This window comes from Ranitomeya imitator, chromosome 3 (assembly GCF_032444005.1).
Source record: "Ranitomeya imitator isolate aRanImi1 chromosome 3, aRanImi1.pri, whole genome shotgun sequence".
NCBI classification, from domain to species: domain Eukaryota; kingdom Metazoa; phylum Chordata; class Amphibia; order Anura; family Dendrobatidae; genus Ranitomeya; species Ranitomeya imitator.
In genome coordinates this window covers 659,078,852-659,093,550 of record NC_091284.1, presented here as the reverse complement: position 1 = coordinate 659,093,550, position 14,699 = coordinate 659,078,852, and the positions used below count along the sequence as shown (strand labels likewise).

Here is a 14,699-nt window from a genome sequence, read left to right as displayed (position 1 = left end):
TATGTTCTCCAGTAATATTGCAGTTCCGTTTTCATATATTCCATATTTGCATAATACAGCATTTCAGGTAGCAGCTTTAATTTGTTGGAGCTATGAGGATGACTGGAACGTCATTCATATTGATCTTCTTGAGAAGCTTGGGAATTAGAAGGGGAAGGACAGTTAAGTGAAGCTGAACTGATGAATTGAGCCCAAGATAAAACCAGAGCGTGCGAACCCATCACTAGGTGATCGCGAGACCTGGACACACACGGCGGAATCTTACTGTTTATTCTGCATGCCATCAAGTTGACGTCGGAGGTGCCCCACCAGTGACAAATCTGGGAGAAGACAGTCAGATTTAGAGACCACTCGCCCACAGAGAGATCCTCGCATTTGAGAAAATCAGTGGCCCAGTTGACCACCCTAGGGATATGTACTGTGAAGAAAGCAGTGATGAATGGGTTGGCCCAAATCAGAATGCTGGATACCTATGACATGACTGGTTGACACAGTGTTCCGCCCTGGTTGTTGATGTATGCCATCGCTGTGGCACTGTGAGCTCCTGGAAGATAGCTCTCCAACCCAGGAGACTGGCAACTGTCATCATGATCTTTCACCGGACCAGAAGAAAAGATGTCCTGTGACGGATGAGGGAAGAGGAACTTCAAGTCCGGGATTGTATTATCTGAAGGGGGAGAACAATGGGCCTTTCCAGGGATGCGATCAACTTGTTCAAATGAGAAAGAAGAGTTAGCTGAAGAGGACGGATGAGGAACTGAGCAAATGGAACTGCTTCCGCGGCTGCCACCATTGTGCCCAACATGCTCACGCAGAGCCAAAAAGTGCAGGGAAATAGCCCCCTGAGAGACTGAATCCCGAGAAGAAGGGTAGAGACTTTTTCCTTGGGAATACTAGATTTTGGGGTGGTATCAGAGACTACTTTGATCCATTGATGATTGAGCTGAGAAAGGACAAGGTGTGAAGACTCTTGCAACAGGCTTGGTAAGATGGTGACTTGATAAGAATGTTGTCCAGATAAGAGATGGATATAAATCCCTCTGGCGCAGAGTATAGCCATGACTGCAGCCATAAGCTTTTTTAAGAGCCTGGGAACACGGACTAGGCCAAAAGGAACTGGTAATTGGAGTCCTGAACCACAAAACGGAGGACTACCAAGCAAAGGAACTCCCAGGGTTCCATAGAAGATGTCACAGAGCGGAGAGATTCCAACTTGAAGTGGAGTAGATGGACACGCCAGTTCAGACGATTGAGGTCCATAATGGGAAGAACAAATCCATCGTTCTTCGGGACTATAAATAAGTTTGACTAGTAACCTGAAAAACGTTACAGTACGAAAACATAACGCCCTCTTGGCACATGGAGGCAAGGGCCTTGAATAACCCAGAAGCTAAGGAGTTTTTATTTGGTCAAGACATGAAAAAAAAGTTTCGAGTGAGAAGAAAATCCTTTTTTGAAGCCGGAGGAAAACAGGATTTTTGGTTGCTTACCGTAAAATCTGTTTCTCGGAGCCTTCATTGGGGGACACAGGAACCATGGGTGTATGCTGCTGCCACTAGGAGGCTGACACTATGCAAATAAAAAGTTAGCTCCTCCTCTGCAGTGTACACCCCACCGACAGGAAGTAGGATCTTCAGTTAGTGAGAAAGCAGTAGGAGAAGCAACGTGTAAAAGAGAAGGATAATATAATAATAATAAACTTTATATAGCGCCAACAAAATCCATGGCGCTTCACAGATTAACAGCTTCAAACACTCAGAGTGTTCAAAGAACTCAAACGTAGACAGTAAACAGAGCTGTTCAACTTGGGAGGGTGCTGTGTCCCCCAATGAAGGCTCCGAGAAACAGATTTTACGGTAAGCAACCAAAAATCCTGTTTTCTCTATCGCCTTTCATTGGGGGACACAGGAACCATGGGACGTCCCAAAGCAGTCCCTGGGGTGGGAAAAAACAGACTTCCATCAGGCCAGAGGACTCACCACTGCCGCCTGCAGGATCCTTCTGCCCAGGCTGGAGTCCGCCGTAGTTCGGCGAAACGTGTGGATGGAAGACCAGGTTGCCGCTTTGCAAAGCCGTCGGCGAAAGCCCTGTGACGTACCGCACTGGAAGCGCCAACTGCCCGGGTAGAGTGAGCCTTCATCTCAGGAGGGGGCCCCCTGTGCTTGACCCGGTAAGCTTCCAAAATTGCCATTCTGATCGAGCGAGCAATCGTCGCCTTGGAAGCCGGCAGGCCTCTACGCACGCCATCAGGGATGGCGAAAAGAGAATCCATCTTTCGGAAAGTGGCCGTGCTAGCCAGGGAGATCCTCACTGCCCTGACGAGGTCCAGCCTGTTCAACGATCGCTCCAGAGGATGAGTCGGAGCTGGACAAAAGGAAGGTAGAACGAAGTCCTCGTTGAGGTGGAAAGATGAAAACCACCTTGAGAAAGGAAGGAAGGCGGAGGCCTGGGACCACCTTATCCTGGTGGAAAAATCAAGAAAGGAGGACGGCAGGAAATGGCCGTCAACTCAAAAACGCGGCGGATCGAAGAGATGGACCTGAGAAAAGCCACCTTCCGAGATAGAACTGACAGGGAAAACTCCCTGAGAGGCTCAAAGGGGGGAACCCCTAAGAACAACCAACACAACCTTTAAATCCCATGAATCCACAGAGGCCCTGAACGGAGGGACAGCGTGGACTACTCCTTGAAGGAAAGTCTTAACCTGTGGCTGAGGAGATAAAGTCTTCTTAAAGGGAAGAAGAGCGCAGGAACCTGGCCCTTTTGAGAACTGAGAGCGAAGCCCGAATCCAGTCCTGCCTGAAGGAAAACCAAATGGAAGGCAGGGAAAAGGGACATAGGTGAAAAGCGGTTGGACTCGCATCAGCGAAAGTAAGCCTTCCAGGTACAATAGTAGATCCTGGAAGAAGACGAAGGCTTCCTAGCCTGGATTATAGTGTGACTCATCCGGGCCGAAAGGCCGTACACTCTTAAAAACAGTGGAGTCCACATCCACGCCGTTAAACTGAGCGACCGATAATTCGGGTGGCAGATCGGACCCTGAGACAGCAGATCGGGTCTGTTTGGAAGGCACCAGGGGTGTCCGCGAGAAGATAGACGATGTCTGCAAACCAAGACCTCCAGGGTCAATCCGGGACGATCAGAATGACCGGCACCCATCCCGCCTTGATCTTTTTCGACAGCTTGGAAAGCAAGGGAAGGGGTGGGAACCGATAGGGGAGCAGGAACTGCGACCAAGGAATGGCCAAAATGTCAACACCACTGTGAGAGGATCACGGGACCCTGGGCCGACCCGAGGGACCTCCTGTTCAATCGGGACGCCATGAGGTCCACCTCTGGAGTCCCCCATCGAAGAGCAATCCGACGAGAAACCTCCTGAAGTACCATTCCCCTGCCGCGAGGCCCTCGAAGCCGAGGAAGTCGGCGGCCTAAATGTCCACGCCGGGGACATACACTGCGGAGCTCGCCAGGACCGTTGCCTCTGTCCAAAGGAGGATCCTGGAATCTCGGCCGAGGCCAGAGAACGCCGAGTCCACCCCTGGTGGTAGACGTATGCCACTGCTGTGTCATTGTCTGTCTGGGTTCGAATTGGCAGGCTGCTGAGAATCCTTACCCAGTGAAGGCAAGACGGAAAGATGATCCGGAACTCGAGAACATTGATCGGCAAAGAGGACTCCTGCGCCGACCAACAACCCTGAAAGAACAGGAGACAAAGCCCCGCGCCTCCGCCGAGCGGGCTGGCGCCCGTCGTCACCACCTGCCAGGGAACTGGAAGGAAGGATATGCTGAGAAGGATCTACTCTGGGATAAGAGAAGTGACCTCGGCCACCAGTCGAGGAACCATTTGACCCGGAAGAAAACCGGATCGGACGATGCAGGGAGAAGACAGACCTGTCCCCTGTGATAGAATAGCCTGCTGAAGAAGTCTTGAATGAAACGGGCGAAGGGAAAATTGCTTCCGATGTTGCAACCAACCTCCTTAGGGCCTTTAAGGCCCATCGGAAAGGAGGGGAGCCGAGAACCCTGGAGCAAGTGAACTTCCTGACAAAGGAGGGATATCTTGTCTTCGGGAAGGAAGACTCTGGTCCGACAAGTGTCGAAGAACATGCCCGGAGATACGAGGCGCTGAACAAGACGGAACTTCTTCCTGTTGACGAGCCACCCGCAACAGTTAGAATGTCGGGAAAGATGGATAGACTTTCGGGAGTCTGAAACCGAAATTCCTGAGCCTCCATGGAAGCGATTACTGAACGAGGGGATATCGTCCTGAAGTGTCTCCGACGAAACTTCTTGTTCAGCAAATTGAGATCCGGACTAGGACGACCCTTGTCGTTCTCTGTCAGTACAAAAAGATTCGAAGTGAAGCCTGTGAACCGTTCCTGTTCTGGGACGGGAACGATTACTCCGGATTTAAGGAGGGAAACAATGGCAGTATAGAAAACCCGGGACTAGAGCGGGGTCTCTCGTAGGTTGGGATTTGAAGAAAACAATCCCAGGACCGTGAAAAGAAGATTTTGTGTCTAGAGGGAACAGGTGCCCTGGCCCATGCGACCTCTGCTGAGGAGACCCAGACGTCCCTGAGGAACAGGAGACGGTTGCCCAGTCTGAGAAACGGGCTGGGGTCTAGTCGTGGGTCATGCCTAGGTGGAACTTCCAGTCCTGGACCTGGAGAATCCACCTTAGGAGTAGCGGGCACGCCAGGGAAGAGTGAGCCGAAGAAAACCTTCTTCTCTTAACATGCCTGTGGCCTCTGCAGTTGCGAAGAAGAATCTGATGCCGCAAACTACGAGAAAGGTCGAAAAGACCAAAGTAGCCGCCTAAGGGGAAGTAGGTGAGGTCTGGAGAAGGGGACTGGTGCCACCAGTGGCGTCCTTAATAATTTGGTCCAGGAACCGAAAGGACGTGAACCTTGAAAAGGCAGGCTAGTGAGGGACTTCTTCGATGACTCTTGAGTCAAACAGTGCGACAGCTGGCAACGACATTACTGGGCGCCCGTGCGGCAGAAGACGCGACGTCCCTGGAACAAATTATTCCCCGGCATGAGTAATCTGGGTGGCAAGTTCCGCCAGCCGGCCTGACGGAGCTCCAGCTTGAATGCCCCAACGGAGTTGTTTAGCCCCTCAGATACAGACTTCGAAACCCATGAGGAAGCCAAAGCCGGGCATTGGGATGATGCGGCAGTTTCGAAGGCCGACTTCACGAAGGATTCCATGATCCTATCGATGGAATCTTTCAGAGCCGCCCACCGGACAGTGTAAGGACTGTGTTGGCGGCAAGTCTAGCGGCCGACGGATCCACAGGGGGAGAGGTCGTTCTCCAACGCCTCTCATTCCGGTGGGCAATGAGATCCGGAGGAAAGAGATATGAGACTCCAAAACGCTTGTCTCTTTGAGAACGTCTGGTCGAATTCGCTCTCTCTGGCCAGAAGCTCCTCGAATTCAGGATGAGGAGCAAATACCTTGGGAGGTAGTTTAGACCGTCTAAACGAAACCGCCTGATCTGCGAGTTTCGTAGAGGAATCTTCGATGCCACAGGTCTGATTGGTCGCTCCAATGAGGCTTTGAACCATATCCCTCATGTTAGCGATTTGGTTCGAATCCGGCCCCAAATTATTCTCCGAAGGCGCATCAGAGAAGCCTCGCCTGACTCAGCGGATGAGGATCGGGAGGACGCCGACCGCAGAGGAGGACCGAGTGGCGAGATGGAGCGAGAAGAGGACTCAGACCGGCGTTCCTGTCTGGACCTTTTGCAGCTAGCCTTGGAAGGCTTGGACGGAGCTTCCTGCGACCCGGTGGCTACTGCGGGGGTCTGCAGGGGTAACCGATCCAGCACGGAAACCAGGGTTTGAGACACCCCTGTTAAATTGGCCACCGATTGAGACAGAGAGGAGGCCCAGCCTGGGATAGGTATCACTCTGGGGCGGATCGGCTGGGGGATCCTGGGCGGTGGGAACAATCGGGTTGCTGCAGGACAGACATAGCGGAGTGTCAGTCTGCGGTGCAGAGCTACTTACGGCAGACGAAATCCGGAGGAAGCTGTCCGGCTAGATGGTATGGACCTCCGGCGAGAAATAGACCCTTAGGCAGGAGGGTGGTAAGGCCTGCTGCCGTAATCTTGATCGATCTGCGTTGCTTAAAATTAACTTTCATTGCTGGGGTTCGAACTCACAGCTCTCTGTTTGCAAGCCTGCACACCTTACCACTGTACTATCTCACTCTCTTGTTCCGGAGGAGGGGACTCGTGGTTCAGGAGTCCCAAGATGGCGCCGGTGGGAGGAGAAAAGGCGGTTCTCAGTGAAATTGTCGGGCGGGAGAAAAGCCCGCCCGACGAACAAGGAAGGGGGGCGGAGTCCGGCACCGGAAGTAGGCCCAGGCAGAAGCCGGGGCCTAAATTAGCGATCGGTGACCGGCATGGAAGGGCCGCAGCGGAGAACCGTGCGGCGCAGAAGGCGATGGTGAGCGGCCGCCTACAGCGGCGGGAGTAGCGCAGCCGCGGGTCCCAAGCGGTGTGGCGGTCTGGCAAGCCGCCGCGCTGAGGGAGGATGAGCGGCACTGTAAGCGGCCAGAGGGACGCAGCTGCAGGGGGCCCGAAGCGATGCGGCGGCCGGCAAAGCCGCCGCGCTGAATAGAAATGAACGGCCGCATACAGCGGCCGGAGCAGGGAAGCCAGAGAGGGCCGAAGCGATGTGGCGGCTGGGAAGCCGCCGCGCTGAAAAGAACGGCCGCATACAGCGGCCAGAGCGATGCGACGCAAAGCCACCACGCAGAACAGAAATGAACGGCCGCAAACAGCGGCCGGAGCAGGGGAGCCACTGAGGGCCGAAGCCACCGCGCTGAAGCTGGGGCTAGGAAACCTGCAGGACCCGAGGCGGAAATGTCCCCCCCCTGAGCAAGGCCACGCAGATAGCGTGCCTGGACAAGAAGCGGCGCGGTGGTCCGTAAAGGCAGCCGCGCCGGAACAGGGAGGCCGCATCCACGGAAGTGGCGCGGCTGAAAAGAGATGCGATTCGCATCAGAAAACCCCCCTAAATAGGATTTTTTATTTTTTTTATTTCTGGGATCCAGGGAAGCCACAGGGTGGGGCGGGAAAATACTCACCTAAAGATCCCCCGCCGGTACTAACCTGGAAGGAATGAGACGTCCACGGAGCTGATGGACGTCCTCGTCTCCTCCGACCGACAGGCTCTGGTGGGCGAGTGGGTGGGGGACGGAGCCAGGACCGGACTTCTGAGCACGCTTGTGTGCTAGGATCTTGGTCCTGGAGAGGAATCTATGAGGATACGGGGTGGCAGTACACGCCGTACTCATAGTCCGCATAGTGGGACTACAGGTGTGACTGTTCACCCTGTATCCCTCCGGAAAAACCTGAAAGGAAACGACGCACATTGAGGTAGGTAAGGGTCTAATGAAAGACCCGTGTCCACCTCCTACTGACACTAAGCTAAACTGAAGATCCTACTTCCTGTCGGTGGGGTGTACACTGCAGAGGAGGAGCTAACTTTTTATTTGCATAGTGTCAGCCTCCTAGTGGCAGCAGCATACACCCATGGTTCCTGTGTCCCCCAATGAAAGGCGATAGAGAAATTACCTTAGTCAGGATGCAGTCGTCGACCACAGAAAGCCAAGCTTCACGACTAAGGAGACGGCCACCCACCCTGGAATAAATTCCAAGTGGGGTGGCCAGTAATCCAGAAGAGAAATTATTAATTCTAGAAAGCCTGTGTTGTTGACCGTGGGAACGTCAGGAAGGCGCTAGTTTGAAAGAAGGCCTTTTCCTCGCTTGCCGTGAAGGGGCCTTTTTCTGACAGTCGAGACCTCCGCAAACAGACAAAAAGAATAAAAATATGAGGTACACAGTTTGGGCTTTTGCTGGGGAAGCGACAGGATCTTTCCCACTGTAGCATATGAAATTATCTGATCCAACTTAGCCCCGAAAAGGTGAAGGCCCTAAAAGGGAAGGTTGGTGACATCAATAGTCACAATGTAGTAGAGCAAGATTACAATATTAAGTATCACAGCCACAAGTTGCGCTAGCTTTAATGGGGTTGTCCACTACTCTGACACTCCCTTCGGAATCCCTATGTTTTCCTCCAGCAAAATAACACTTTTAGTCATGCCCAATGCCATTCCAGTGTAAGTTCTGGCCCTCATAATGACAATGTCATGCGATCCCCAGAAGAGCCAGTGACCACATCACTGGAACGACACCGGAGGGGAGTAAATGATTTTAGTTTGCTGGGGGAGAAACAAGATATTCAGAAGAGGTTGTACAAGTAGTAGACAAGCGCTTTAAAGAAATCTATCAGCCTTTTACACATTAATGCCTTAATGGCTATGATTCTTCAACTATATATTGTCAACGGTATATTTTTATGCTCATGCTCTCCTGTGTGTCATTTTTAGTAGTACTATTCTTGATAAGGTGTTTGGGACATGGCATACCTCCATCATCTCCAGTTTGTCAGGATACGCTAGATCACCAGGAGCAGGCTTATAGCCCAAGATATCAGTCTGAATGTATATGTGAGTCCGGTAGACCAGCCTCTCCTGTACATCTTCTAGCATCTGCTTCACGACAGCAGCAAAGGCACCAAGCTGGTCAACTAAATGCAGCACATAAGAGAAAAAAAAACAAAAACACAAAGATTATAAAAATCGCTACAATGACGGTATAAGATACCTTGGGGTTTAAGGATTGGTGCACTCCTGTATGTCCCCAAGTCCAGCTGCTTAATTGGCTGCTAACATAAATGGATTTGCTTTGAGGGCAATTTTTGTACAAAATGAATATATTGCATCAGGCAAAAATGTGGATATTTTGGGCTATGCAAATAAAATGATAAACTAAAGATGATGTACATACAGACTGGATAAATACCCTTAAAAAGGGGTTGTTTTTGGGACAACTATTGTAAGTAAAATCGTTAAAGTCATAAAGCCGAGGACTTCCCATTAATAAAGCAAAAACTACGAGCAAGCCTTACCATTATTTTGCACATGATCTTCAAGCATCTCAATTTTTAATATTCCACAAAGTTCAGAGAGCGTTTCTAAGTGAACGACATGGATGATGAGCGGCCGTAACACATCATAAAGCGAAAGACACAACTTCTCCAAAAGTTCACTGTAGTAAGAAAAAAAAACTAGTAACACAAAAAGATGAAGAAACGTGTCCAGTTTTAGCGATGTCTAGAATCCTGAAGGATGCAAGTATCTGTTAAGAGTTCTGCAAAGTCTCAGGAAAAGCAAAAATTTTAAAAATTCCCATGTAAAAGGAACCAGTTCCTGGACAAACACTACCTTTATATTAGAACATGTGTGATGCTATCACAGCTTAAAACATGACCCATAACATCGGCCCCCTGAACTGTCAAACATGTATGCCATGTGAACATACTAATTAGGCTTCACTTCTAGGAAAATCTGCCACCAGATGTCTCAATAAAGACTGCACACATTATTAAATAAAATTCCTGATGAGAAAGGTGTGCTTCTTATAACATCCGGATGGCTGCATACCACTAATTTTTTTCCCTGCCTAATACTAAAATGAGTATTATATGAGACCAGCTATAGTGTTTTTGCACCCAAGAAATTACCTCCTAACAAGTGTTCAAGTTTGTTTTTTTTTCCCTTAATTTCTAAGCAATCCACTATACGACAAACAGCCTAGGGTTCAAGACGATAACATTTTGCAAAGTGGATAAAATATTAATTATGTTTGTAATGGGACAAGATAAAAGAAGTCGTCCTTTACTCTTTTCCATGCACCTCTCCTTCCCTTCTTCAACATCTACACTGGATGTTGGAGGACAGGGGGAAATATTATATACTGCAGCCATGTCAGATCCACTTTGTACCCAACTTATACTTTTTTAGGGTCCTACTGTTCACAATTCCCATTCACTATTTTCAAACAAGTCAATGTTTGTCAAGCTTCAATCCCTAGAGTATAAAGATCTACTCTTTTTAGGCACAAATCTAAAAAAGGCCTAGGTGCCCCTCAAATTTATCTTCTCCACTAGCACTGTCATGTCAACTCAGAACCCGACTTTAGATAAAGGCCTTTGGCTCACATCAAAGCTTGGTTGACATTACTAACCCCGTTATGGTCCACTCCCTTACAGGGTGGGATGGAGTGAAGTATTTGGCGCACTTTCGCTGTTCCTGTCTTTGGGTTCCTTATTTGACAATTTGCTGCTTTCCCCAGGATATATCGATTTTTCAGTATTTCAAAAGTGGTCTCTCAAAGTATAGCTAAAGTTCATCCTCTTATTTCTACAGAGGGTGTTTCACAGTTCCCAAACTTACATAGAACCTTAGAGACTGACAAAATAAATTTCAGCGTATATGGTTGTGTTTAATCTCATAAGTAATTTTCTGCTCAAGTTTCTCAAAACCCACAATGGCCATGTGTGGTGCATCCTGCCCTCTCACCTTCCCTTTCTTTCTCCCTTTGACTCCTTGTTCTATTCCGACACCCTCAAAGGGAACTCCGTCAATCCAAACTCTCCTGAGGAAATCCATTATTATAGGTTGTCAGGTCCCGTGCCACCTGGCATTGCCCAAAGCTTGCTTTTATACTGAAGTTATACTTGTTATTGTAATTAGTCTGTTCTCTTATGTTAGTTTTTAGTATGTTTTACATGTACCGAGGAAGGACTTCTTTTGTATTTCCCATTCCTCTTGAATCTACTAGTGTCTTTGGATATAAAACTGCAGCCAAATCAGCAGCTTATTTCTATAAAGGAGAGTGTATGAAACCGCCATTGAGCGAATTTTAGATGTAGCATTTTTAGCAATTAATTTTTATTTCACTTCCCTCTTTTCGAGACAGGGGTTGCTAAAAGGCTACAGCCAATGTACAGTCTATCATTAAAAAAAACTGCAGCCATTTTACACTTTTTAGATTACAGAACATTATGTTAAAGAGGCCATAAAGCGTTTTTTCTAAATAAAAAAATTAAATAGATCAGTAATTAGAGGTTTTTAAATGACACAGAATATTTTTGAGCAAGATGTCAGGAGTGATAAATTGCTGAAAAATTATGAACAAACACAAAAAAACAAGCGTGAGCTACACAACCCAGAATAACATTTACAAATTTACCACATACTCCAATTTTGGAGTTGGTTTGGTGAAGAATTCATTGTAAAGCTGGTGTTCATCTTGACATACGTGGACCATAAAAGCACAACCACTTCGCACCTACATGAATAGAAATGCACAATTAGGCTGTAATTCTAGAATGCAGGGAAATGGATCGCTCGGTCAATAGTAATAATTGAGCAATTAAATGGTCACAGTCATTTCAACAAGCTTTCCATAAATCAACTGTACAAGCAAATATAAGAAGCTTTGTTAGCAAGGAAACCGGTTTCTTTCTCCACTTATGAGACACTTCTCTTGCACTCTGCTTCGTGAACTTATTCACTCAGATAAAATCCATTTTGGTCAAAATAAAACAGACCGCCAGCTCACTGAGGGATTAGATTACATCTGCTTATTAAAGTCTAATCGAGAACAGAAGAGGAGAGAGACACAGGAAGATCATGTTGCAGCTTTACCGAACCACAGAGCTGGATTCACAACTGCGCAGCTCAGTAATCCTGTATAATGTTATCCAGTCTGCTGCATGTCCCACATAGGCACAGGAGAGCAGGAATCCCTCAAGCCTCTGTATACGGTGGACATCATGGCAAGTTAACTACTAGCTTAGAGACAACTGAAAATTAGAGCTCAAACCCGCAGAGGAAAAAAAATGTTGAAAATGCAAGACAACATATAATGACCATAAATAACGTGATAGCTCACATACACGACAGCTTAATAAATCCAGTCACCTGAAAGGACAGGTAAACTTTGTTTATGAGCAGACCTCCTCTGTCATCTATTTTCACTCTTTTAAACGGTGTTAAGTGTAAAAGGCAAAAGAGGAGGCGAGTGTATACAATGTAGGTTGAGTAATCATATCTTACCAACGCACAGTGATCCCTGTTGTTCTGGCTGGTTAGATCGGTAATTGTGCTGGTGATACTTGGACTGAGCAAGTTGTCCCGCTGATCTAAATAGCACTGATGTATTTCACCAAGAAGTAGCTGATACCTTTGAAAGAATATAAAAAAAAAAAGGTCATCCCAGGTACATTTTCAAAAGCTGCAATAATAGAATATGTTAAATACTTTGGATGTCACATATAAAAGCTAATGCAAAGTGTCCATCCTAATGATCACATTCAGATCTGCTCTTATTTACAATTGTGCTCCAGACATATCAAATCTGGAACATGGCTCATGTTTTCTTCCTGCAAAGTTTATGTGAATGAGACCCTGAACAAATTACATGGAGCCTCAGAAATAAAAACCTCACAGTGCGGCAAATACAAGCTATAATCCAGCTACCGGCAGTAAATGCTACAGTTTTACCCTGAAATCCTTATCTTAATGACCCAATAGGTGTTTTCAAGCTTTTCTCCGGCTTTTTCTGACCGACTAACACTCCGACCACCAGTCTCCTGACCCTGCAACCAATCACAATGGTCAGATGACGGGTGGTCTTTAAGTGGATGCCCATGCACTGTAAGGCTGCAAGCGCTATTTTTCCTGTTAAGATAACATACGGGTCTTCAGACCCCAGAATACATTGGGTGCTATTGGTATTTGTACTAGAATGGATCTGGCAGGGTATTTCCACGACTGTGAAAAGAAATCCAACTCCTCCATTAAGCTCTTCATGACTGGGAGATTTTTTGGTTTTGCTTTTTTTTCCCCCTCCTTCCAAAAACCATAACATCATTATTTATCCATCGACATAGCTAAACGAAGGTTTGATTTTTTTTTTTGTCTTGACAAGTAACCATGCTGAAGTCAGAGGCATCTTATTTATTAGCAGGCAAAAGCTTCTTAACGAATCAGGCAAAGAGGTGTGAGCATCGGCACACTGGAGCAAGGTACACCACAGCTTGTCATGAATAAGGTAAGTGGGTGCCACAACGCTCTGTCCCATCCCCCACCATCCCAGCTACATCCATTTTGGCCGCTATTGGCTTGCAAACTTGTGGTGTTCAAAAAATTTCAGAATTTTTTAAGTGTTTTGCACCATATTTCTGACAATTCAATGAATCAGGTCCTAAGTGTGGTGAAACGGAGGGGGTGGGGAAAGGAATTTTGCCACTGTTTTTTTTGTGGTGTTCATTGTGCACCAAAAATGTCTCATCAATATATTAAAGATTAGAGGTTAGTATTATTACGGTGATACAAAACTTGCACTTTTTTGTTTTGTTTTAACTAGTGAAAAAAAGAAAAATAGTTGTTTGTGTTGCCATTTTCTTAGAACTGTAATCAGTGGTGTACGGCTTATAGCGGCATACAACGCTGCCGCTAGGGGGTTCATGAGTCGGGGCCCAGTCTACCCCTGCCCACCATATAGTAAGTAATCACTCTCTAGCACATTCATTGACAGCACACTGCAGAGCACGCGCTCAACCATAGTGACGAGGAGCTGTGCTCACTGTGTAGTTGGTGGTGACTAATCGCTTCCTGCACCACAATGATGACTGGAAGGCAGTGGCAGCAGGAAGAATAAAGCTTTATTTTTCTCCCTGGAGCTGTGCTTCCAGTCAGCGTACTCAGGCAACGTTTATACACCATTTACCAGCAGAGCACCTGTATATCTGCAGCTAAATAACATTTCTGAAGGTGACCATTTCCCTTTAACTCATCAGGTCAAAAGTAGAACAGGTTTTCTTTTCTACCTCATTTTCTTGTGAATGACCAGTAAAAATACTCACTCTGGTAACTTCTCTGACCGCTGCTCCATTTGTTCAATGAGCGTCTAGGCAAAAGGGAAAAAAAATTACAGTTAAAAAAAAAAAGACTCAGTGTAACATGAAAGAAGAAATCCAAGGAAAAGAAAATCTGTGCCTACATCCTGCAGTATATCCTATTAAAGTATAATGAAGAGGCTTTTGTATATGCCTTGTGCAAACCTGTTTTAGTTGAGGTGCCATGTCTAAGTTGGCTACCATCTTGATTCCCTTTTCATCTCATACAGATTACATTTAACACATTCGCTCTGCAAGCACTATTATATAGTTTGTGACCCAGTCGACGCATTCGTCAAATCCAGTTTTGCGAAGGGAGAGGAAAGGGATCAGATGCATGCCTCGACAATTAGCTATCGAGGTAGATTCTCATGCAGATCAGTGTGCGGCCTACAGATCTTAAAGAGCCCCGTCACCAAAAATATAGCTTTATTAAACAGTAAAAAATTGTGTTAACATTTTAGAAAGATACTGACTTGAAAGTCAGGATCTACCTAAAAACTTATCTTTTTGACCTATTTTTCAATGGATTCACACTGCCCATCTTGTGGATGGGCACAGCTTTTCACGGATTCCTCTGCACCACGCATGCCTAATGCGCATGCGCGAGCAGAGACAGGAAGCGAGCCGTTACCGGGACATAGCGCTACTTTATCAGAAGAGTTTTCTCTGTCTGCAGCTTCACCATATACCAATTACACTGGTCCGTGCTCTTATCGGAGTGTAATCGCTGGGAGCAGAGAAAAGATCAGTGATAAACAGAAGCAGCTGACAACGGTAATAATATACTTATCATTGGTGAAGGGCAGTGATGGCAGCATATCCCCTATCGCACAGACCAGTGTGACAGTGATGGGCAGTGACGGGTCTTCAGGAA

The 14,699-nt window shown here is 47.1% G+C and overlaps 1 protein-coding gene across 1 annotated transcript in view; it reads right to left on the bottom strand.

The window, feature by feature from the left end:
- COG3 (component of oligomeric golgi complex 3) overlaps positions 1-14,699 on the bottom strand; it is a 131,447-nt gene that overhangs the window by 71,160 nt on the left and 45,588 nt on the right. The window contains exons 9-13 of the mRNA XM_069758266.1: positions 13,790-13,833; positions 11,979-12,105; positions 11,117-11,208; positions 8,984-9,123; positions 8,442-8,602 (exon numbers count right to left, since the gene is read on the bottom strand). Coding sequence (XP_069614367.1) covers positions 8,442-8,602; positions 8,984-9,123; positions 11,117-11,208; positions 11,979-12,105; positions 13,790-13,833 — 564 coding nt within the window. The remainder of the gene's footprint in view (positions 1-8,441; positions 8,603-8,983; positions 9,124-11,116; positions 11,209-11,978; positions 12,106-13,789; positions 13,834-14,699) is intronic.